At 37.0% G+C, this 26,653-nt stretch overlaps 1 protein-coding gene across 1 annotated transcript in view; it reads right to left on the bottom strand.

Annotated features, from left to right (window-relative positions):
- Nucleotides 1-2,926: 2,926 nt before the first annotated feature.
- Nucleotides 2,927-26,653, bottom strand: part of DNA2 (DNA replication helicase/nuclease 2) — a 46,733-nt gene continuing 23,006 nt past the window's right edge. Inside the window, exons 7-21 of the mRNA XM_001502598.7 lie at nucleotides 25,380-25,497; nucleotides 24,679-24,844; nucleotides 23,245-23,439; nucleotides 21,299-21,529; nucleotides 17,665-17,781; nucleotides 17,477-17,586; nucleotides 17,052-17,161; nucleotides 16,176-16,400; nucleotides 10,228-10,421; nucleotides 10,046-10,135; nucleotides 9,757-9,961; nucleotides 7,921-8,010; nucleotides 7,170-7,352; nucleotides 5,245-5,391; nucleotides 2,927-4,313 (exon numbers count right to left, since the gene is read on the bottom strand). Of these exons, the coding sequence (XP_001502648.3) occupies nucleotides 4,245-4,313; nucleotides 5,245-5,391; nucleotides 7,170-7,352; nucleotides 7,921-8,010; nucleotides 9,757-9,961; nucleotides 10,046-10,135; nucleotides 10,228-10,421; nucleotides 16,176-16,400; nucleotides 17,052-17,161; nucleotides 17,477-17,586; nucleotides 17,665-17,781; nucleotides 21,299-21,529; nucleotides 23,245-23,439; nucleotides 24,679-24,844; nucleotides 25,380-25,497 (2,250 nt within the window). The 3' untranslated portion in view covers nucleotides 2,927-4,244. The remainder of the gene's footprint in view (nucleotides 4,314-5,244; nucleotides 5,392-7,169; nucleotides 7,353-7,920; nucleotides 8,011-9,756; nucleotides 9,962-10,045; nucleotides 10,136-10,227; nucleotides 10,422-16,175; nucleotides 16,401-17,051; nucleotides 17,162-17,476; nucleotides 17,587-17,664; nucleotides 17,782-21,298; nucleotides 21,530-23,244; nucleotides 23,440-24,678; nucleotides 24,845-25,379; nucleotides 25,498-26,653) is intronic.

A 26,653-nucleotide genomic window follows, 5' to 3' on the forward strand; every position in this document is an offset into this window, starting at 1 on the left:
AATTTACACTCCTGTCAACAGCATAGTTTTCCTGTTGCTCCATGTCCATTCTGATCCTTGGAATTGTGAGAATTTCTCCCTTTTTTGCCAATCTTGTCAGTAGGCGATTGTATGGTGGGTTTATTTTGCATTTATCTCATTGCTAATGACATTGAGCACTTTCCCCATGTTTACTATTTGGAATTTCTTTTGCAAAGAAACTGTTCAAGTTTTTAGCCTATTTTCCTGTTGACTTATCTTTCTCTTATTGGCTTGCACAATTTACTTAGTATCCTGCATACTAGTTTCGTGTTGGTTATGTGTTGCCAATATCTTCTGGCTAATATTTTCTCTTTATGGAGAACTTTAAATATAAGTTCTTAATTTTCTTGTAGTTGAATTTATGGTTTATGTTTTAGTGTCTTAAGAATTCCTCTCTACCCCAAGGTCACGAAAACACTCTCTTGAGAGTTACATAGGTTTGCCTTTCATATTTAGGCCTATTATTGCGCCCAGAATTGATTTTAGTGACTGGCTTGAGGTGGGGTCAAATTTCATTTTTCCCATATGTATAGCCAACTATCCCATTATCCTTTCACCATTGATCTTCCATGACCCCTCTTGTATCCATGAGCATGTATGTGCAGGTCAGTTCCTGGGCCAAGGTCTCATTTGATTTTCAAAACCACCCCATGAGGAAGGAATTATCTTCATTTTTCAGATGAAAATAACCTCAGAAAGGTTAAATAACTTGCCCAAAGTCACAGAACTAATAAGTGACAGAGGCAGAATTTGAACCAGTACAAAAGTAGCCTCCATTTTCATAATCTCCAAATATATCTGAAGTTTTTACAGTGTTTCAAGGAGTCTAAAACTCATGACAAATCAGTTGAAATACAACTGACTTGTTCATTTTTCTTCTCTGCATATGATGGGTGAAAAAGGAAGAGTTTGTAGTGTAAGTGCATTTAGAAAAGCAAATAAAATTAAGTATATATTTAATTATTTTATAGAACCATAAGAACAAAGGAAAAGAGTTTTTATTTCCTAGATAGCTTTTCCCCCAGGGGCTTTATGGGGAACAAGTAGGAAAGAAATTTAATTCAGCAACAGACCAACTTTATCTAAAGCAAAAGACATTTCTCCCTTTGAGGGAGTTTTTTTTTTTTTTTTTTAAAGATTGGCACCTGAACCAACATCTGTTGCCAATCTTCCTTTTTTTCCTTCTTCTTCTTCTCCCTGAAGGCCCCCAGCAGATAGGTGTATATGTAGTTGTAGGTCCTTCTGGTTGTACTACGTGGGATGCTGCCTCAGCATGGCCTGATGAGTGGTGGCATGTCCACACCCAGGGTCAGAAGTGGCGAAACCCTGGGCCGCCAAAGTGGAGCGCACAAACTTAACTACTTGGCCACGGGGCCAGCCCCAAGGCAGATATTCTTAAGCTCCAAAGTATATATTTGCTGAATACTCTAGCCCCCTTGTGTTGAACAGAATTGGAATTTAGTATGTATATTTAAACTACAATTAATAAAGTAGACGATTAATCTGTTTTGACTCTGATCTACTAATGCTAACAATCTAGGTTTTTAACTTTACAAATATCATTATGTAACAAAATACTATTTTTTAAAAGCTCACCACATACTGAAGTATGGGTGAAATTAAATGATGTCTAGAATTTGCTTTAAAACATCTCAGCAAAGCAAAAAAAGAAAGGATGTTGAAAACAATTGCAGCAAAATCTTCTATTGAATATGGTGATGGGTATATAGGAGTTCATTGTACTATTCTACTTTTGTGTATATTTGAAAATTTTTATAATTTTTTTAAAGCTCATCATAAAAGTAAACTAACGTTCAAAAAAAAATCAATGTAAAAATCTTTCATTATGTGCCAAATTAATATCCATACAAGAGCTGACAGACAGGAAAGACAAGACTTCATCCCCCGGGTCCGTCATAGAAGATTCTAAAGGTATGAGGTAGAACACAGTTAGAACTGGAACCTAGCAGACATATGGGATGGGGTATAGATTTGGTAAACAGCCACACAGGTGATGGTTAAAGCCAGTGACTGTCCAAGGAGAAAGAGGGCCAGACCAAACATAAAGCTTTGGGGAAGACCTGCCTTTAGAGAATGAGAGGTGAGGAGGAAAAGAAAGGAATCAGGAGAAGCAGCAAGAGGCAAAGGTCAGGAGGCAGCAACTCTGAACTGATTCAGGAATGGGGCCACTGAAATGGCTAGTGTCATCACATCCTGGCTTTACAGCATAAGGAAAACCTTGTCTAGGCTAATGGTACTTTTGATGTGGAACTGCACAATGTGAGTGCCCAGTAACATCAGTGATTGGAAACTATTGCTGTCTTAGTCCTTGGCATCGATATCTTACTTATCCCGCACCGTTAGCTCTTTGAGCGCCCAGTCTTGGTTTAACTTACAGCTCACCCCAAGCCTCCAACTTACAGCACCTTAGACATATGAGTCCTAACTCTCAAATGATTAAGTGACTAGAATCTTGTAATCAAGACAGATTCCCAAATGACAAGAAACAGAGAACTCCTCCTCACGTTCTTCATCCACAGGACTTGACTTTACAGGCCATACAAACCTCTAATTCAGAAGCAACCACTGTCTAAACCAAAAGAATTTTCTTATTCATCTCACTCCCAGGAACTAAAATTATCTTCGATTCCTTCCTGTTATGTAACCTCCTGATATCTAACCAATATTTAAGCCCTATCTCAGCAACTTTCTAGTTTTTCCTGTTTGATCCATAGTCTCTCCATGATCACCTCCATCCTGTGTGTCCTTCAAATCTCTTTATAATGTCAACACTCCTTGGTTTCAGATTTAGAGCATTATCAATATTTCACTTGTAACTACTGGAAAAAATGCTGGTCAACCCTGAACTTAATTATTATATAGAAATAATTGACACAGTAAGCTCTAACAGTAGAAAACAATTTATTTACTAAAAACTTCAAGTAACAGGGGGCGGCCCAGTAGTGCAGCAGTGAAGTTTGCGTGCTCCACTTCAGCTGCCCGGGGTTCGCCAGTTCAGATCCTGGGCACAGACCTACACACTGCTTATCAAGCCATGCTGTGGCAGGTGTCCCACATATAAAATAGAGGGAGACGGGCATAGATATTAAGTCAGGGCCAATCTTCCACACACAAAAAATAAAATAAAAATATAAGTAAATTTTTTTTAAAACTTCAAGTAATAATTTTCAAAAAAAGGTGAGGTAGAAGCAACAATTTTAGCATATTTAACATTCATTAACAAAAAACAAAACTCTGAGAGAAATGAGATATCCTCCCAGAAGATGGATACACTGAGGTTAAAATCAGTCACCATATACATCATTAAGCACTTTGAGGTAATTTTGTTTTACAAAACATCCTTACATAAAAACGGAAAAGTGAGTAATGCCCCTCAAAACAAAGGGACATATGAAAGCGAAAAGGTGAAAACAGGGATATACCTTTTAAATTTGTCAATTCAGCAAACAAAATTTCTTCTCAAAAAAAGAGTAAGAATTATTTTCTTTTATATCAAATCTACTCTAGAATATTGAAAACGGAAAGTAACAAGTGGGAAGTTAAGGGGAATCATAAATTAATTGGAAATAATCAATTTATAAGTAATAATTTAAATGACTAGGTTCAAAGTGAAAACATAGCTGATATCAGAAAGCAAAAGTCAAAGGAAAAAAACAGCAAAATGGCCTTTGGATCAGGGACCTCAAAATACAGAAAAGAATCACACCTTTGTTCTCATCACAAGAATGTGCTTAAATGATAAAAATAAATCATTTTCTTTACCTAATCTTTCAAATAAAATGTGGTAAAAGTCTACAAAATCAAATTAGTCTTGAAATTTTACACTTAGAAGTTTAAACCTCAGATCCAAAAGTTAATCCATCTTTAAAGCTGGTAAAATTTATCAAACTCTTTCTAGGTCACACAAAAACATTTATAGTAACTATAAATTTAGACTTTTCACAGTTTGGGGTATACCTGTACTGAAAAAATATTGTGTTAAATTTCGTATGTGATAGAACTTTATATTTAACAAAATTATACCCAAAAAAATAAAACAAAAAACTAGAACTCTGAACAGAGTACATCATTTCATACCCTTGGGATAAAAGTTATCTTCACAGTCTAACCAGGCACTGATTTTACAGCATATCCAAATTACAAATAACAGGCAATAGAGGAGATCACTATGCTAGTATGAAAAAAGCAAGGAAAACAGTGCTTTATCTTCTTTGAAAATCACCCAATATGTGACAAAGACTTTCATGTTCTGCTGATGGAAGATCGATGATGTAAAATAAATTAAGGAAGATACGTATTTAACACAATATTTAATTACATAAAAACATTTATGACTTTTATTTAACACTTTGTAAAGTGGTTTAAAGGACGGCTAAAAAATAATAAAGATTTTTTATAGCATTCTATGGATAATAATGTACTTAATATAGCATTCTATGGATAATAATGTACTTAAGCAATAAAGTTTACATATCTTAGCCTAAGACCTTCATATAATTTTTTAAAAAGATGATTTAAAAAATAAGCTAGGGGGCGGCCCTGTGGCCAAGTGGTTAAGTTCGTGCGCTCTGCTTCAGCAGCCCAGGATTTTGCCAGTTCAGATCCTGGGCACAGACATGGTACTGCTCATCAAGCCATGCTGAGGCAGCATCCCACATGGCACAACCAGAGGCACTCACAACTAGAATACACAACTATATACTGGGGGGGATTTGGGGAGAAGAATTAAAAAAAAAAAGGACTGGCAACAGTCGTTAGCTCAGGTGCCAATCTTAAAAAAATAAATAAAAATAAAAAATAATCTACAATATGACAAGGAATAATTCTCCATTTTTTAATATAATGCTTTGTCCAAGATAAAAAATAAGGTTATAAATTGGGGTGAGAAGAACCAGAGGGATAACCAATTTTCCTAGATGCGTTCTAGCAAACATGCACCTTGTTCCTAGGGCAACAGATCAAGTCCCTTTGTTCCCCCCTTTCTCACTTCAAAAACTATCCTCCTCCATCACCTTCACTATTTCACTTTTTGCTTAAAATTACTTCCTGTGAATTGTTTTCTCTCCTTCTTTTGTACAATCAGATCTTTGAAATATACCCATGGAAAACACAAGACACTGAGTTTTAATTTATACAAATATATAAATAAACTACTCACAACAGCACAATCAAATGTGACCATATACAAAACAAAAAGGATATTAACTTTTCTGAGTTTAGATGACAAAGCAGCTTCTCCAAAGGAGGATAGCGGTTTAGTGAGGGCACACATCCCAGGAGAATCAGTTTATGTTTGGCTCTGGTTATAGCAACATTAAGACGTCGCCAATCTTTCAAGAGCTCACCAACCTGAAAGAAGTATAATTTTCAATTATTTGAGTTTTCTTATATATTTGAGTTTGTTCTGGCAAAGAACACAGGTTATCTTGAACTATTTTCGTACTTTTAAAAACATAGATTGCAAAAAAGATTCATCAACACATTTAAAATTCTAAACAGTTGGAAAAACTTGCCCACAATGCCAACTTTAAATACTTTACCTTGGGGGTGATATCCTAGCCATACTTTAAAATTATTAAATACATATAAACAGTTGGAGCTATTCCCACTCATTGTAGCGCTGTTTGCAACAGTACTGAAAACTTTGTAACGAAGACTCAGGGGCGTGGCTAAATATACCACAACGCATATATACAAATGGAAAACTATGCAACTGTAAGAACAGAATGAAATCTCTTTTTGTGTACTGACATGGAAAGATCTCAAAGCTATTTTATTAAGTGGAAAAAGCAAAGCCCAGACTGTATATATTACCTTTTGTGTAAAAAGGAGGGAAGTATGAATACTGATTCATAAATGCTTGTACATGCATAAAGAAATTCTAGAAGGTTACCCAAAAAAGGCCAAAAATGTAATTATCTGTGAAGTAAGAACTGAGTAGAAGAGGAACAGGGTAGAAGAGAGACTTTTTACTACGTATATTTTCAAAACCATATGAAGATTATCACACAGTGAAGAAAAATTAATTAAGGTAAAAAATGCAAAAAAACAAAACCCCAAAACCTGGAATTATCTATAAATCTGAAAGTATATCTAAGAAAGCCTTTATATTTAAAATGCCCCTGGGCCGGCCCGGTGGCACAGCGGTTAAGTTTGAACATTCTGCTTCTCGGCGGCCCCGGGGTTCACCTGTTCAGATCCCGGGTGCGGACATGGCACCACTTGGCAAGCCATGCTGTGGTAGGCATCCCACATATAAAGTAGAGGAAGACGGACACGGATGTTAGCTCAGGGCCAGGCTTCCTGAGCAAAAAAAAGAGGAGGACTGGCAGTAGTTAGCTCAGGGCTAATCTTCCTCAAAAAACACACAAAAACACAAACAGAAAAAATAAAATAAAATGCCCCAGGGGCCGGCCCCATGGCAGAGTGGTTAAGTTCATGCGCTCCACTTCGGCAGCCCAGGCTTCGCCAGTTCGGATCCTGGGCACGGACATGGTACTGCTCATCAAGCCACACTGAGGCAGCGTCCCACATGCCACAACTAGAAGGACCCACAACCAAAAATATACAACTACATACAGGGGGCTTTGGGGAGAAAAAGGAAAAATTAAATCTTTAAAATACCCCAAACACAACAGTCAAAAGGTAGAAGCAACCCAAATGTCCAATGGCAGATGAATGGATAAACAAAATATGGTATAGACATGCAAAGGAATATTATTCAGCCTTTAAAAGGAAGGAAATCCTGTCACATGTCACAACATGAATGAACCTTGAGGAGATTATGCTAAGGGAAATAAGCCAGTCACCAAAGACAAATACGGTATGATTGCACTTGTATGAGCTACGTAGAGGAGTCACACTGAGAGAGACAAAGCAGAATGGTGGCTGCCAGGGGCTGGAGGGAGAGGGAATTGGAGAACTGTCATTCACGGGCACAGAGTTTCAACTTTGGGAAGTGAAATAGTTCTGGAGATCTGTTGCACAATATTGTGAATATACTTAACACTACTGAACTGTACACTTAAAAATAGTTAAGATAGTAAATATTATGTTTTTACTACAATTTTTTTTAAAAGAGGGGAAAAAAGTCTCAAACAAATCAGCAGAAAATACAATTAACTCACAGTTCCATCTTTATTACTTCTAACAAAAGATACTAGAATGATACTTTTGTCTCTTCCTTGGTATTTGTCTACCGTATTAACTTCGACGGGCCCGACAGAAGAACGCGCCAACAAATCATTGATGATCTTTAACTGCTGCCTGTATGGTGCAATGATACCAACAGCAGAGGGATTACATCCAGCCTAAACAGAAAAGGACACAATTGAAAATGAAACATGCTGATTTTTGTTATTTAACCGCAACTAAATTTATTAAATGTTTACATAATGTGCCTGATTGATGTTTATAATAGATGTTCTCATTTGCTCTAAATCTACATCCATATTTCCTGAGATGAAATAACTTCCTCAAACATTGCTCTCTTGATTTTTAGAGGCTCATGGCAGTATGGTTTGCATGCCACTAGAACAGTGCTGCTATACAAAAAAAAGTACAAAGAAATACATTTCACTTTCTGCTATCCCTTACACTGAGGTTTCCAATCCCCAATCATACCGACTACAACAATATTTCCATACAATCGGGATTATCTGATGTTACAAAAAGCAATCCTCGGTGGAAACCCAAAATGCCATTATAAAAAATTACATGTCTTGGACAAATTTTCTCAAAATAAAACAAAAACAATCAGGCTTCAGTCTTCTTATCTTAATAAACAAGGGTTAATGCTAGATCTAAGTTCCTTTATTCTAACGTTCCATTGCTCTGCACTTAAATATTAATTAGCCCTCAAAATTAAATCTAAATTACCTTAATAAAGATTGAGGTCAGGGAAACTATGAGTTTGGCTTCTGTTATATTGCTCACACCAGCCTTTTCAACTTGTTCTGGTGCTGGAACCTAAACAGAAAAACATGCATCCTGCTTGTAAACCCATCTGTAAAGTTAAGAGCACTGTCTGTACACAGACAGCCACAGAAACCAGACTACCAGCTGTGGAGACAGATGAAAAAGATCTTCATCGTAAAAGTTGAAGGTAAAAGAATTGACAAAAATGAGTATTAGTCACTTTCAGAAAGCCACCCAGAGGTTACCCATCTTACATATGCTACCATGCAGACTAAACTCTCCAAGAAAGCCAAGCACACACTGAGCTGCACATACCTTATCTCCCATTTTACAGGAATTAAAGGTCAGAAAAAATAAGCAACCTGCCCAAGCCCTGACAATAAATCATGGCACTAGCATTCAAACTCAGATGTGGCTCTAGTATCTGTGCTCTTTTCATTTTCTTGTTTCCTTTTACACAAATAATGGAGCAGATAAAGTTCCTCAGGTGCTGCCACAGCTGGTAAAACTCCCCAAGGACTATTTTGCTCCTACATCATCCCAAAGTGACCTTGATTATTTTTAACACAACTAATTTAGAATCCTGATGATAAGAAAGAGGAAACCTGAGTAGCAAAAATAAAGAATCTGAGCGATCATTGGTGAGGTAAATAATTATACATTATAACTAGCAAATTGGAATTGCGGTTTATAAAAGCATTCATTTGTGAGATCAGTTTATCTAAATAAATTTCCCAGAGCCCACTGCCCCTAGGTGTTAATTCTTGAACCTGAAACGCTAAGGGCAATATCCAAGAGAGTAAAAATCCCATCAGGGTACACATGGAGAGGCCTTGTTTTTAACAAACAGCTGATTCTCCCTATCTTAATAATAAAAGATATTTTAGAGTAATTATTTTTTCACTATATTTTTATTTTAACTTAGGTAAAGACTTCCAAATCAATGCTGAGAAGCACTATATAAAACAAACTGTAGGAATACAGGGTCAAAACTATGTTCTTACTTTCCAGAAATAAGAATCAAGTCATTTAAATTCCTTGGAAGATTTCTGTTTAATGACAAGTTTGGAAAGAGGTCTTTATGTGACTATGCGGGGGCAGGAGGATACAGGAAATCTCTGTACTTTCAGCTCAATTTGGCTGTGAACCTACAACTGCTCTAGAAAATAAAGTCTATCTTTTTTAAAAAAGTCTTTAAAAGGACATCAACTTATCGTTATCTTCTGTCCACTTGTAAATCCAGCCCTTTGATAGTATCAATGCTAAATTTCTTTTCTGGGAAAACTTGAGTTCACTTTCTAGCTTTCCTACTTCAAACGTCAATTTTTTTTTTTTAAAGATTGGCACCTGAGCTAACATCTGTTGCCAATCTCCCTTTCTTTTCCTTCTTATTCGCCTCCTCCTCCCCGAAGGCCCCACTCCATAGTTGTATACTCCAGTTGTAGGTCCTTCTGGCTCTGATATGTGGAACGCAGCCTCACCATGACCTGACGAGCGGTGCCATGACGATGCCCAGGATCTGAACTGGAGAAACCCTGGCCCGCTGAAGCGGAGTGAATGAACTTAACCACTCGGCCACAGGGTCAGCAAAAGTCAATTTTGCCATCTATCAATCCCCAGAATTAAACTCCTCCCAAATGTTCTGGGTCTATAGAAAGGAAAGATTCTTTTTGTGTTGAAGTACAAGAAATACACTAGGTTTAACTGATAAGCTCTAATGAAGTGTTCACTATTGAAGCTGAGGAACATAAATGATAGGACAAAGGGAGAAAAAAAACTTTTTTTTTTTTTTTTTACCTTGTCCGTATTAAGAAAACAAACAGGATTGTTTGGCTCAAATACTCCAACCAGCCAAGGATTTTCAGAATAATCAGCATAAAATTCCAGTTCCAGCTTTACATCCTTAAAGTTAGGCAGGTTTATCACTGCATTGGCTACTTTTTCTGATCCACACTCCAGCTTTCCTTCATATGTCAGTTTATTACTTAAGGACATAATTTTACTAAGGGAATTGCAAAAATAATTTTAGTTTTGGCAGATGAAAACGAACATGAAAATCACTTGTAGATAACACTGTTATGAGTACCTGTTCATTCTGTACTGCACGGTTAACTGTACGACAGCATTCTTATTCTGCTCCAGCCTCTTAAATAAGCTTTCACTCATGCCAAGAGCTCTGACAACAAATGAAATTCGGGCTTATCAGTGTAAGGAAACTGTCCCTTAAAAAGAATCTTGTTTAAAATTAAAACTTCAACGTCCGCTTACCTTGCTTCACAGTTTAGCACCAGGGGAGGAAGCTGCTGGTGGTCCCCCACCAACACAAATCTCCGTGAAAAAAAAAGTGGTCCGAGGCAAATTGGTTGGCTAATTTGAGAGGCTTCGTCCACAATACAAAAATCAAAAATTTTACGAGAAAATATTGGATGGTTTACTCCCATACATGTTGTTGCAACTATAAGCTAAAAAACAAAGAAAACAGACCACTTATTTAATATGTCCAAGAAATAAAACTTGTTTTTCCCATTTTTGAAATTAAAAGATCAAAAAAGTTTTTTGTCCCCAACAACAGAAACCTCCAATATTATTTAATTCTGAAATATTTATTGCATGCAAAAAGTTTTTAAGTTTTTACTACAAATTGAAAAAAATCAAGTAAATTTTCCAGACACTGTAACAATGCTCAAATTTGCATGTTTGCAAATGGAAATCCAAAACATTCAAGAGGCAGTAAGTCAATAAATTTTCTTTTTAAATGTCAACCAGAACTTCCCCTCTGAGAAGACAGAGTACTTTTCCTTACTTCTCTCACAAAGTATAACTAAAAACCCTGGACATTATACATGAAACAAACATAAGGACACTGAAAGGTGGAGAAAAGGTCGACCAGCTAGGGATCTTGGGACCCGGGGAAGAACACAGTCGTTTGTTCTCTGGGTTTCCTTTTTGCCTCACATATCCCAGATTTGAAACTGAAGAAGTTCCTGCACCCAGAAACGCCAATGGGTGCGGACCAAAAAAGGTCGAACAAAAGCCAAAGGAAGAGGAAAGGGAAAGCCTCGTAGACAGAACTTTTAGACAATAACCACTCTACTCTAGCCAAACACTACAGAAAAAACTGTGACTTCACCCCCCACTGATGCCAGCAAAAGCCCAGTGGGGAGCCTAGACTTCCACCTTCCCAAGGCTGTAATACAGACTCCAATACCCTGCAGAGGTGGTGTCAGCGAAGGCCAAGTAGGGAACCAAGACTCTCATCCCTGCTGGCTGGTAATAAGCCCCACCCCGCGATGTCAGCAGAGAGCACGTGGGGAGCCTAGACTTCCACTCCTATCTAGGAGTAACGAGGAGCCCCCCACCTTGTGTTAAAACAGGGTGAGTGGGGAACGTGGACTTCGACTCCTACCTGGCAGTAATGAGGTGGTGTACCCTCTTGCCCTACCAGAGTAGTGTCAGAGGAAGCCAGTTAAAACAGAAATTTTAAATAACAATACAGAAATGTTCGGATTTCATCAAAAATCACTTGTCATACACAGAACCAGGGAAATCTCAAACTGAACGAAAGAGACAATCAGTAGATGCCAACACCAAGAGGACAGTGATGTTAGGATTATATGACAGGGGCTGGCCCTGTGGCCGAGTGGTTAAATTCGCTCGCTCCACTGCAGGCAGCCCAGTGTTTCATTGGTTAGAATCCTGGGTGCGGACATGGCACTGCTCATCAAACCACGCTGAGGCAGCGTCCCACATACCACAACTAGAAGAACCCACAATGAAGAATATGCAACTATGTACTGGGGAGCTTTGGGGAGAAAAAGGAAAAAAATAAAACCTTTAAAAAAAAAAAAAGATTAAGTATTTAAAAAAAAAAAAGAATTATATGACAAAGACTGAAAGATGCCATGATAAAAATGTTTCAGTGAGCAATTATGAACACACTGAAATCAAATGAAAAAACAGAAAGTCTCAACAAAATAGAAAGTTTTGGCAAAGAAACAAAAGATAAGAGGAACCAAATGGAAATTTTAGAACTGAAAATACAATAACCAAAATCAAAAAAGTCATAAAAAAAGGCTCAATAGCAGGGGACAGAGGAGAGAACCGGTGAACAGAGACATAGAAAAATAGAAATTATACAGTCTGAATAACAGAGAGAAAATAGATTGGAAAAAAAGTGAACAGGGCTTCATGGACCCGTGGAGCATAACAAAAGATCTAACATTTGTGTCTTCACTGTCCTAGAAGGAGAAAAGAAACAGGGAGGGGTTGAAAAAGTACTAGAAGAAATCACAGGCTAAAAATGTCCCAAGTTTGGCAAGAGACACTCAATTTATAGATTCAATAAGCTGAGAAAATGCCAAACATGATAAATTTTTTAAAATCCACTACAAAACATATCATAATTAAAATTCTAAAAACTAAAGAAAAGAAAAAAATCTGGAAAGCAGTCCAAGAAAACATCAATGAGCAATAAGGGAAAAAGATTCTATTTCACATGTCACCAAATTTCTCATCAGAAACCATGGAAGTCAGAAGGAAGAGGTGGGATATTTTCCCAGTTCTAAAGGAATTATTTACCCAGGATCCTGTAACTAAGGAAACTATTCTTCAGGAATGAAGGAAGAAATCGACACATCCTCACGTTGAAGGAAATCTAAGAGAATCTGTTGTCAGCTGACCTACCACCCGAAAAGAATGGATAAAGGAAGTTCTGTAAACAGAAAGGAAATGATAAAAGACAGAAACTCCAACTTTCCAAGGAGAGAAGTTCCAGGAGGAGCCTCAGGAGGGAAGAAAGAACACAGTAAGCAAAAAATATGCATAAATACAATAAGCTTTCTATCTCCTCCAAATTATGTTTGATGGTTGAAGCAAAAATTATAACACAGTCTGATGTAGTTCTAAATGTATGTAGAAAAAATATTTAAGGCTATTATAAACAGGGAAAGATAAAGGAACACAAATGGAAGTAAGCTTTCTAACGTCACTTGCACTAGTAAAATGACATCAATAGACTATAAGTTATGTACATATAATGTAATACCTAGAGCAACAGAGCAACCACTAAAAAAGCTACTTAAAGTGATACATTCCAAAACCACAATCGATAAATGAAAACGGAATTCTAAAATTCCATAAGGCAGGAAAAAGAAACAAGAGCAACAAAAAAAAGAGAAAACAAAAAATAAAATAGCAGACTTAAGCCCTAACATGTATCAGTAATTATGATAAATGTAAATCGTCTATATACTATGTATGCTTTAAAAGTCCAGGATTAAAACACGCCAATTAAAAGACAGAGACTGGCAGAGTAGATAAAAAAGATAACCCAGCTGTATGCTTCCTACAAGGAAGTCACTTCAAATTTAATGATATAGGCATGGTAAAAGTGAAAGAATGGAGTATCATACTGATTGATTTTCATTTGTTGAATGATTCTTGCATCACAGGAATAAATCCCACTTGCTCATGGCGTATAAACCTTTTTAAATGCTGCTGAATTCAGTTTGTGAGCATATTGTTGAGAATTTTACATCACTCACATATACCCAATGGATTTTCTTAACACAGGTGCAAAAGCAATTCAATGGAGAAATGAAAGATTTTTCAAGTGGTGCTGTAGCAATTGGACATCAAAAGGTGAAAAAACTTAACTTTGACCTAAATCTCACACTTTATACAAAAATAAACCCAAAATGGTCAGACTTAAATGTAAAAGAGTAAAACTTTTAGGAAAAAAATAGGAGACAGTTTCAGCATCTAGAGTTAGACAGAGTTCTTAGACTTGACACCAGAAGCAAAATGCATGAAAGTAAAAAAGTTATATTTAGACTTCGCCAAAATTAAAAACTTTTTTGCTGCAAAAGACCCCGTGAATAGGATGATAAAACAAGCTACAGAGTGGGGGAAAAATCCAAAAATTACATATCCAATAAAGGACTAATACCTAGAATATGTAAAGAACTCTCACAACTCAACAATAAAAAATAAAATAAAAAATCCAAATAGGCAACAGATATGAAGAGACAATTTAAAGGAGAGGATATATAGAGGGCAAACAAGCACATGAAACACCATTCCCCATTAGGGAAATAAATTAAAATCACAGTGAGATATCACTAAATACCTATCAGAATGTCCAAAGTGAAAAATTGTAACACCACCAAATGCTGACAAGTATCACTCACACACTGCTGGTTACAAATGCTTTTTGGAAAACAGTTTGGTAAATTTTTTTTTTCCTGAGGAAGATTCAGCCTGAGCTAACATCTGTGCCAATCTTCCTCTATTTTTTAGTATGTGGGCCGCCAGCACAGCATGGCTGCTAACAGAGCAGCATAGGTCTGTGCCTGGGAACTGAACCTGGGCTGCTGAAGCAGAGTGCACTGAACTTAACCACTAGGCCATCAGGGCTGGCCCTGATAAATTTTTTAAAAACTAAACAGGCAACTACCAAATGACCCAGAAACTGCGCCTCTGAGCATTTATTTATCCCAAAAACACTGTGGTACATTCATATAATGGAACAATACTCACCAATAAAAAGGAACAAACTATTGATACATGCAACAATCTGAATCTCCAGAGCATTAGGCTAAGTGAAAAACAGCAACCTCAAAAGGTTATATACTGCATGATTCCATTTATCATAACATTCTTGAAATGACAAAATTGTAGAAATGGACAACAGATAAGGGGTTCCTAGGAGTTAAGGAGGGGATGGGGCAGGAAAGAAGCAGATGCAGTTATAAAAGTGCAACATGAACGATCCTTGCGGCAATGAGACTATTCTGTATCTAGACTGTATCAATATCAATGTCAACATCCTGGTGGGGATATTTTACTACAATTTTGCAAAATGTTACCACTGGTCAAAGGGTAAACATAATCTATTATTTCTTACAACTCTGTATGTAAATCTATAATTATCTCAAAATAAAAAGTTCAATTTAAGAAAAAGCCAATCAGACATACATCTTAGTCACTTCAAAATTTTTCAATAATTGGTGTAGATATTAGACAAAGGAGTTGAAGGAACTGCCTATTAAATCTAATTTATTTTAGATGATATTTTAAATAGACAGAAATATTAGTTAAGACTTTCCAGTAAAAATACATACAGACATTAAATAATACAATAAAAATTAGGTTCTATATCAAACCTATCACAAGACTGTTCACGTACCATTGCTTCTAATTCAAACTCACTAAAAAAATCTTGATTATGTATTAGTAGTTTTCTGGGTGTAATACTGTAATACAATAAGAAATATATATTTGGTCTTCCTCTTAGTTCTTGGCACAGAGCTCCAAAAACTCTGGAAATTTCCTGAGTGATAAGGGTGAGAAGAACATCTCTTGCTACCCATAATAAGCCTCTTTCAACCAAACCAGAGTTTACACAAATGAGGGAAGCTGGGAGCTGGTTGCCAGAGGAAGCAACCATGTGATTAGAAGGTTAGAACTTTCAGTCCACACCCCGCCTTCCACCTCCAGGAAGGTGAAAGGGGCTGGGGATAATGCATATCATCAATGAACAATGATTTAATCAACCATGCCTATGTGATGGGATCTCCATAAAAACCCTAAACAAAGGGGTTCAAAGAGCTTCTGGGCTGGTGAACACATGGTGCTGGGACGGTGGCTTACCTGGAGAGGGCACAGAAGCTCCATCCCCTTTCCACATACCTTACACTATGCATCTCTTCCATTGGGCTGTGCTGAACTGTACCCTATATAATATATCCAGTAATAGTAAGTAAAGCACTTTCTTGAGTTCCGTGAGCCATTCTAGCAAAGTATTGAACCCAAGGAGGGGGTCATGGAAACCCATTTTATAGCCGGCTACTCAGCAGCACAGCAGGCCTGGACTTGCAAATGAGAACTGAAGTGCGGGCAGTCTTGTGGGACCAAGCCCTTGACCTGTGGGGTTTGCACTAACTCCATTAGCTAATGTCAGAAGTGCTGGGATAAGAGAGAAACAGTTTTCCTTTACTAGGATATTTTAAACTAGAAGATGGGAGCCCTGAATAGTAAACCAGAAACCTCAGCTCAGAAGCAAACAGCAAACTATAAATTAATAAACTGGCCCTGTGGTTTACATAAATCAATCACATGCAAATTTGGTCAATGCAACTGAATTTCCCAAAGCGCCATTTCTCCCCCCATTCTGGCTACAGAAATTACTGTCAGTGTTATTCAATAATTGTACTTACTTGACTGCTGTAGAGTTCTTCCAGAAGAGCTAAGGATTTAATGGACTTTGATCTACAAATTTCCTCCTCTGTAAATTTCTGGATATCTGGATGTACCTTCTGAGTCTGACCCAAGCGCAAAAATCCTATTTTAAACTTTGCTAACTTCAAAAGAATATTATCAACAGCAGAGTGTGTATAGCTGGTCAACAAAACACTAAAACCACAGGCATAAAGAATTCTTACCTAATAACGAATAAGAGAAAGGAAAACAGCATTACTTTTGATTCCAGATAATTTTAAACATGCTTACATTTTTCAGATAGAATTAGGAAACTCAATAGAAAGCATATCTAAGAGCTGAGCCAAGCAACTTTTTTAAAATTATAAAGCCCAAAATGTTTTATGAAAATAACATGTCATTATCATCACGTTACTAATGATATGTTAATAATATATTATTAATAATTATAAAATTGAATACATATAAACTCTGAATAGTGCCTGGCACACAGTATCAATCAATAAATATTTGCTGCCATCATTATGATTATTCTAAGACTGCTCAGAAATTTACTGACATGAAAAAAAGTCCAAGAAAAATCTATTTCAACTGCCTCTGTATAATTTGCTATTTTTTAAAGGGAAGGAAAACATACAATGGTACATATATCACCAACAGAAAGAGATCTTAGACAATCCTAAATGCAAGAAATCTACAAGCATGATCACAACTATGCAAGCTCTTCCGTTTCGCATGTCATTCTAAAAAGTTAATTTGAAATAAAGCCATTTGGATTTAAAATTTAGCCCTTTTGATATCACAGATCAATTCCCTGAACTGAGGAGAAGCTGATTTAAATATTTAGTTTCTAAGCAAAAGAATAATAAACTTACGAGAGTACATATTGTAGTTGTTTTTCCTGTTCCGGGCATACCCACGATGAGTGTGTAGTCTTTTGAAAGAAGTACCTTTTTCATTGCTTGCCTCTGAGGCTTATTCAAACCTATATTTAAATTTAAAAATAACAGGAAAAAGAGTGTTGAATTTCAATGAGAAAATTAACTATTTTATAAGAAAAGCAGCCTCTACTCAAGTCTCTTCAACATATCTTTTCAAAGTAAGAAAATGTAATGGTGACATGAAAGAATATATGTAAACTACTTCCAAAGAGACTTCACTTAAAAAATATAATTCCAAGTTTAATAAATTATTAAAACTTTTGAATTTTAAAAACTACATTAATTTTCATTAATGGAGATTAAATTACAAATAGAACCAAGAAAACTTAATGGAAGCAGACATGCTGATGATAGCAGACCTTTTAGAATGCTGGCCACTGTATCCTTTGCATCATGTGGAAGAACAGAACTGAGGTAGGATATAAACTGAGGTTCGCGAAAGTCAATGATTAAATCTCGAAGTTTTTGGCTGAAAAGAAAAAAAACGGTTTAAGTAATATTCTTTAGGGAAGTGAGGTAAAATTCAGATTCATTCACTGTTACAAACCTGGTGTGAGTATTTTCCATCAATTTAGAAAGATTTCCTAACGGAGTATCTATATCACAACTTTTTTCTTCCTGGTCCAATCTGAACAAAGTTGATTTTGGGAGTACTGACAAGTTCCTACAACAGCAAAACAGATGTACGTGAACGTTTTTCATTTAATATAGTCAGGTTGTCTGTGTAAGAAATATGTTGCTGTCTACTAAGAGTAAACGGGCCAGAATAGCTATTAAAATGGTTACCAGCCCCTAATTCATACTTGCCCAAGACAGCACAAAGCCCTGGATTGGTGGGAAAAGGGAGTAGGGGAGCGCACAAGGCACCAAGGTCAAAGTAGTTAATAATCATGAACCTACAACATCTGCTGACAATTCACTTGGTCTTGCAATCTGACCTTGTGATCACCACCCCCAGAAGGATCCTTGCACATGGCTCCTCCCACCTCCAGCCTGGAGTACACGTCTCTTTCCTGACACCTTCTCCCACTCCTCTATCAGCCCCTAAGACCCTGGTGTTCCCTAGTGTCCTCTCCCTGGTCCTCTGTACTGCTCTTTCTTGTCATTTCTCCTTGGGTCCCATGCCCTCATATGGCTTTAAATGTCAAATCTACATTTTAAGGCCTGACGTCACATTCCTCTCCCCTCTGGTTCCTCATCCAAGCTTCAGGTTCGGATATCCAGCAGACAGCAAGATCTTCCCACTTGGTTAAAACCCAGGCTATGAAAGCTCAATATATTCAAAAGTGAAAAACTCTTCGTCCCTACCGAACCTGACCCTCCTTCTGTGGTCCTGATCCCAATTAATGGCACTTGCATCTACACTGCTGCCTCGAGCCTTCCCTCTCCTTAATCCTCTTCCCTACCCACATATGCAATCTGTATCCAAATGCCAGCCACTTTTACTTTCTAATACTTCTCAAAGTCATTCCATCCTCTCTGCCAAAACTACCCAGCCCTCAGTCACCTCTAGCCTAGGCCAGTACAACAGTTTCCTGGTTTCTCTGCTTTCAGTTTGGCTTCTATTAACTAACTCTATTCTCCACAATGCATCCACAGAAAAATGCAAATCTGATTATTACCATTCTTCTGCTTAAAATTCTTTAATACAGCTGAATAATTAAACTAAAAACTTCTTGACATGGTTATATAAGACCTTCTATGACCTGATCTCTCCAAGCACTCCCTTCTTTATCTTTTACATTCCAGAAATAATTGCCTGCACCTTCCTGAATACTCCACTTCATACTATATCACCCCAGCATGCCTCAGTTCAGGGAACAGGCATCATGTTTTCTCTGTCTGGTATACTCTTTTCACACTGCTTCACCAGGCTAACTTATTAATCCACAGGATGAAGATCCAGAATGATCTCTTTCAAAAAGCCTTCCCTGAGCCTCCTAAAATTGGGTTAAATGCCTCTCCTCTGTGTTCCCATCAATTCGAACACTTGTTTTATTAGTCTGAAAATGTATCTATTTGTCTACCCACAAGACTATAAATTCCCTGAGGATTTGCAAAGCACCTAATACATGGTAGGCACTAAATAAACACTGCAAGAGACTGCAAGGAATCCTAACAGACGACAGAAATATTGTGGCTCATACTCCCATATCATGAAACTCAGACTAGGGTTGGCTATGGTTTAAGTGGGATTACTGACTGGCAGAGAACAAGCCTGGATATTTCCACTGCGATTACCCAGAAATCACTGCATCCCAACTGCTGATCTCCGCCCATTAAGAAATGGTGGCACACGCCTGCACTTAAACGCAAGGAAGGCTGGGAGTGCAGAAAGAGGGGAACATGGACTGCTGAACATGGATATTAGTCTCTACCACAAATTTTCACACCAACTATTCTATTTCCTTGATATTTTTCTTTAAATGAACGTACTTTGTTTTTACTGAGACAAACATACTTTACATCACTATAATAAAGGAACAACCATTTTCTAAAATAAAAGAGAGAGAATGAAATGGTGAGTGCTCAAAGTGCTAAGAAGGAGAAACAAGCTTTATAGCTAACACCAGGTGTCTTATCCTGCCTGCTGTCCAGGAGGTTGTGAGAATTAGATAAGACTATGTCCACAAAAGCACTATGGAACATAAAGTACTAAAAAAAAGGTTAGCAGTTTGGTACTTCCTCAAAATGTTAAACACAAAATTAGCACATGACCCACAATTCCAATACTAGATACCTACAAGGGAAATAAAAATACATTCATATAAAAATTTGTATGTGAATATTTATAGCAACACTAACCATAACATCCAAAAAGTGGAAACAACTCAAATGTCCATCAGCTGGTGAATGTATGAATGGAATGTTGTCTATCCACAAAATGGAACATTCAGCCATAAAAAGAAATGAGGTACTGATAAACGCTGATGTGGGGATAAACCTCTTAAATATTACGATAAGTCAAAGAAGTCAGACAAAAACGTCACATATTGTATAGTTCTATTTATATGAAATATCCAGAATAGATAAATCCAGAGAGACAGACGGCAGGTTAGCTACTGCCAGGAGCTGGAGAGGGGAGTAGGGAATGATTACTTAATGGGTACAACACTTCCTTTCAGGGTGATGAAAAGGTCTTGGAATTAGATAGAAGTGATGGTTGCACAATACTGTGAATGTACTAAATGCCACTGAATTGTATGTTTTAAAATGGTTCATGGTTGGGCCAGCCCCATGGCCGAGTGGTTAAGTTTGCGCACTCCACTTCGGCAGCCCAGGGTTTCGCCGGTTCGGATCCTGGGCGGGGACATGGCACCACTGGTCAGGCCATGTTGAGGTGGCGTTCCACATTCCACAACTAGAACGACCCACAACTAAAATATACAACTATGTACTGGGAGGGATTTGGGGAGAAAAAGCAGAAAGAAAAAAAAACAGAAGATTGGCAACACTTGTTAGCTCAGGTGCCAATCTTTAAAAAAATAAATAAATAGGGGTCAGCCCGGTGGCACAGCAGTTAAGCTCGCATGTTCTGCTTCAGCAGCCCAGGGTTCACCAGTTCGGATCCTGGGTGCAGACATGGCATCGCTTGGTAAGCCATGCTGTAGTAGGCGTCCCACATATAAAGCGGAGGAAGATGGGCACAGATGCTAGCTCAGGGCCAGTCTTCCTCAGCAAAAAGAGGAGGACTGGCAGCAGATGTTAGTTCAGGGCTAATCTTCCTCAAAAAGAAAAAAAAAGAAAGGAAATGGTTAATAGTCAATTTTATGTTATATGAATTTTACCTCCACTTTTTCAAAAAAGGCATGAAGTACTGATACATGCTACCACATGAAGATGAACCTCAAAAACAGTATGCTAAGTGAAAAAAGCCAGTAAAAGACCACATATTATATGATCCCATTTATATGAAATGTTCAGAACAGGCAAATCTATAGAGACAGAAAGGAAACTGGTGGTTACCAAGGGCTGGGGGAATGATTGCTGAAGGGTACAGGGTTTCTTTCTGAGGTGCTGAAAATGTTCTAAAATTGATTTTAGTGATGGTTGCATAACTCTGTGCATGTACTAAAAACCACTGAATTGTACACTTTAAATGCATGAAATATACATATGTAATTCATATATCAATAAAGCTATTACCTACTCCACCCCACAAAAAAGGAACGTTTCATTACCTATCCAATAAACAGGTTACTGTTGTCATGTTAATCTCCTTCACATATCCCCGAGACAAAGCAAACAGCGTTCTCTCTTCTCCACTTAAAATAATTCTGTCACCTGCCATTAGATTTGTGATAGGCATGGCACCATTTTTACGCTGGAAATTATGTAAATATTGTCCATCACAAACTGTCTTTACATGTTCTGTTCTGATCAGGTTTCCAATGCAGCTGCCACTCTCCTCTCTGTGAAAGACAGACAGGCAGAGAGAGCGAGCTTACATTTACACCACATATACAAATACTGTATTTGCATTTTTCCACAATTTACTTGTTTATCTGACCCCTGGAAACTCTAATGCAAATACTTAGACTGTCATTTCTACATTTTCCACAACTCTCTATTAGTTCTAAAAAATAATCTCTCACCTGTAGACCTCTAGTTGAGTGCTAGGGAGCACCTCCCATGTTGCACCCACGGGCTGGGATCTCTGAACAACGTAAGCATCAGCACTTTGATCCTTGAACGACACCCCCACCTCCTGTGCTGATACACATAACATTACGGAAGACAAACTGTAATAACCTGTTCCTGAACCTGACGTGAAGAAAAAAGTAACCTATTTCTTTAGTGTTTACAAGAGAATTTATAATTATTGTTATTAAAATAATGGCAAGCAAACTGATAATTCCACTGCTTCTAAGAAAGAAGTATTAAGCATTTACAATCTCTCAGACACTACTATTAACTAGCACACAGCTTCAGAAGCTTGTTGCCATGTACACTTGACGTATTCACTGTACTCATGTAGTCTAGCGAAAATTACTGAAACTTTCTCCACTGTAACGTGTTCTTGTGTTAAAAATCTAGTATTAAGGAGATAATGATCCAATTATTTCTAAAGTCACATTATATCAATATGCATCCTGGAAAGAAAGAAATGGATCAAAAGCAACTAAACGTTACATAAAGAAAAATACTATGCAAAGATATATAAAACTACAACTTTACAAGTAACTTGTAAAAAACGGATCTCACAAAACACAAGATTGACCAACTTTAGAAAATTTGAATCTGTATCAAACCTTACTAAAAATATGAAATTTTAAATATTAATATTTAAAATATTAGGTAAAACTTCATTAATTTGCACTCTACCAATATGCTAAAATTCACCTTATGATATACTCAAGTTTATACTCCTTTGACTGGCGAAAAAAGATTTACTAATAATTTTTTTTCTTTTTTTTTTGAGGACTATTAGCCCTGAGCTAACGTCTGCTGTCAATCCTCCTCTTTTTGCTGAGGAAGACTGTCCCTGAGCCAACATCCATGCCCATCTTCCTCTACTTTCCATGTGGGACGCCTGCCACAGAATGGCTTGCCAAGCGATGCCATGTCTGTACCCGGGATCTGAACCAGCGGACCCCAGGCCGCCAAAGTGGAACGTGGGCACTTAACCACTGCACCACCAGGCCAGCCCCTCAACTAATAATTTTTTTTTTTTGAGGAAGATTAGCCCTGAGCAAACTACTGCCAATCCTCCTCTTTTTGCTGAGGAAGACTGGCCCTGAGCTAACATCCATGCCCACCTTCCTCTACTTTCTACGTGGGACGCCTACCACAGCATGCTTGCCAAGCATGCCATGTCCGCACCTGGGATCCAAACCGGCGAACCCAGGGCCATGTAAGTGGAAGTGCTGCACCACCGGGCCAGCCGCCCCTACTAATAATTTTTAAAATAAGATTTCTTGAGGGATATTTAACATACTGAAAATAACTAACAATGGTGCTCTACTTAGAAACAACTCACTGACAGCCATCTGGAGTTGGCGTGAATATATGAAGTTGCATGTCTTTAACATGCTACGTTACCTGTATTTGTCATGAATTCCTAATGCCATCCCACTAGCTAATCCAAATTACTGAAGTTTTACTATGTACTAAGTGGACCACTTACATTTCTGAAGCAGGCATTAACCATATATTTTGGTAATTCTTTTTCTTATCCTTTGATTGTGACTCCAGGGTCAACATTAGACACCAAAGGCTGAAATACTCTAGGTGTGTAGGCTTCAGATGCTGAGTTTCTTCTTCTATTTTGGGCAGCATGCCAATTGGTACTGAACTGTCATCCATCTGTTGTTCAACTGCTCTAAAGAGAAAGCTCCAAGTCAGAGACATGTATAAAGCATTTATCTGGCTGGCTATGAAATGAGGTATTTCTAAAATAAGTACACATACATGATGATCATCATAACTTATAACCACAGCTCCCAATTTTCTTTGTAAGTCATTTCAACATTTTATAAGCCAAATGGCTTTTTACAAAATAAAATACATAAGAAATTCAAAACTGCATTATTTTGTCATCAATAACTACCCCACGAACAACTACTTAAGTTTGGTATTCTCTAGTCTTTACTCCTATAGGTTGCAAGTTTTGGCTTTCTGTATGACTACATTTTTCAAAATCACACTATTTGTACATCCAGCTCTGTGCCATAAGAAAGTCAACATAAAAACATGGAAAATTGTGTTGAGTATCAATTTTGCTTATACTAACTTTTAAATTTTTATATAGACACAAATATACTATAGAATAGCATATAAAACATTGAGAATAAAACAAGATTTCAAAAAGATATGCTTGTACTACAGGCCCAGACTCCCCACAATTCACAGTCCTCTGCCATTAAGAGATCCTTTGATACACTACATTTAAAAGTCCTTTATGTGAATTATCAGGCTGAATTAGAACTTTAGTTTTGATTTGATCTTGTTTCCTAGTCTGTATTTATATCCAACTACTTTTTTGTGTTCTTCACAACTTTCACTGGCCTATGAAGGTATAAAAACATATGACTGTTCATAAGACAGCTAATAAACCTGCCAAATATAGAAAAATAGACATATATAAGCAAGACAAGTTCACTGGATCATATCAAACTGTCTGGAAGAACCAATTTCCCTGTTTTTAACTACAAAGGCCTGAAATTAAAACAGCAACTAAGAAATGGAAGACTTCTTGAAATATCATTTTTAAAAAGTTGTACTGTATTCAAAATGCCTATACTGCATCTTTCTTAGCCAGACTCCATAAGTCCTAAAATTATTTCATTTCCCCAGAATCTATACGAACAAGATTAAAATATCCACTTTTGGAAAAAGTTTGAAAAACAATAGTTCTATTATTCTCCAAGGAAACAGGTTATAAAATATGAAATAACTGTGCTTTGTTTTTTCTCTATTCCTTTCATTTTAGAAGTACTACATACAAAGAAAAATAACTAAAATGAAATCATCAGTGCCAGACCAGCCAACAATGTTAAATCATCTTGAGTTGAGTGCATACTTAACTGGAATTAATATTTTGGGAAGACCATGTGTTTACCTGCTATAAAGAGTACAGTTGCCTATTTGCGAACAATATTTACAGGTTTGCTGTTCCTCAATTATTTCTGGCAAAGGAGCAAGCTTTGTCTTCTCCTTCCCAGTAGCAGATTTGCTAATTCGGTGAAACAAAGAGAATGCCATCTGGTTTCTTAGCCTTAATAATTCTGTGGGGGGGGGAAAAAAGGGTGAGTGTATTTAAAGAATTAAGTAATATTTACTACATCTGTCTTCTATTATATAAGTAACACTTTAGATTCAAAAACATAAAAAAAGTAAAGAAAGACATTCATATTTCCCACTACACTAGAATAACTACTGTTAACAATTTGGTATATTTACTTCAATTTTTGTTCACTTGATAAGTTCTTTAAATAATTATATGTCTCATAACTAGTAAATACTGTGTTTTATAAGCTGAATGCTAAGGATAAATATAGCTATCTAGAGTGTCTTGACTATAAGATAGAAAGTTTAAAAAAAAGTTCTGTAACATAAAATTTTAAAAGGTTAATATTTTCAACTACTCAGCGTATTGTTAAAATTCTTTTTAAAAAATACAACTACAAATTACAACTTGTATTAGGCCTAGCAAGTGCAGTGAGCGATTGTCAGGTATAAATACGTATCACCAAAAGTTGAAGAAAGAACAAACAAACAAACAAAACCCAGAGAAGTAAAACTGAGGGAAAGCAGCTGGACCTCTTTTATCGAGATGGTTGGCAGGCACGGGGTACATCTGCCCAGTCTTGAGGTAGAGCAGCAGGCCGGCCTCCGGGTCAGCTCTTCTCTCTTGGCTTAGCAGTGTGTACAGAACAAGCTGTGAAAACATTGTACATTTTGTCAAACAAAACTTTAACTTTCTGTATCTCTATATACGTTTTGCAATCAACATATGTTCTAATTTTAAAACCAAAAGGTCAATTAGGCTATTTCCCTTTTGAAAATAACAAGAGCCAAAAAAGGCAACACAGGGGCTGGACGGGTGGTGTAGCAGTTAAGTTTGTACATTTCACTTCAGCGGCCCAGGGTTCACCAGTTCGGATCCCGGGTGGGGACATAGCACCACTTGGCAAGCCATGCTGTGGCAGGCGTCCCACATATCAAGTAGAGGAAGATGGGCATGGATGTTAGCTCAGGGCCAGTCTTCCTCAGCAAAAATAGGAGGATTGGCAGCAGATGTTAGCTCAGGGCTAATAATCCTCAAAAAAATAAATAAATAAATAATAAAAAAAAGAAAATATGTTTCAAATGCCAAATTACTAACTTACAAATGAACTTTTGGAATACAATCCATTTTACTGAAGGTAGTTTATAACTTAAGCTTTTTCTGTACTACCAAAGTGAAAAAAATCAAATCTTCTCAGAGGGGAAATCTATTTCTCTCCTCATCTCCAATATCTATATAACTCAACGAATTACTATAATTAATTCTTCAATGTCTCCTTGTTTCCTGCACAATGAATATGCAAAATAAACTCCAATATTTTTGTTCAAGCTTTGCTCTAGTAAATTTCCTCATTTTTTAAATACAAGAAATATTATTTTATTCCTAAAGTTCTTCGTGCAGCTTCTCTTCTTGCAAAGATGAAAGTTCCAACTGAACAAAATTAAATATATAATATTCTTTGCCTTGAAGGCACTACAACTTAGAGCAGCAACCTTAACGAGGAAAAATCTTTTAATCTAGACCACTTTAGATGCTGAAATGCTTTTATATTTCTCTTCCTTTTAGCATTCTAAAGTGATTTCAAACATGTCCTAAAAAAAAGTAAAAAAATTTTCAGTCAAATGTACAGAGAACACATTTCTTCACATCTCTGATTTCAAAAATAGCTTTTCTTCTGTGGATCTTGCAATGATTCTCCTTGCTCAAGAAGGCTTTAGTGTAGCCAAGTCTTTAGCTGACAATCTCAGCCATTTCTGTATTACCAAAGTGAAAAGCTCAAGTCTTCTAAGAGTGGAAACCTATTTTT

This window comes from Equus caballus, chromosome 1 (genome assembly GCF_041296265.1).
Source record: "Equus caballus isolate H_3958 breed thoroughbred chromosome 1, TB-T2T, whole genome shotgun sequence".
In the NCBI taxonomy this organism is placed as follows: Eukaryota; Metazoa; Chordata; class Mammalia; order Perissodactyla; family Equidae; genus Equus; species Equus caballus.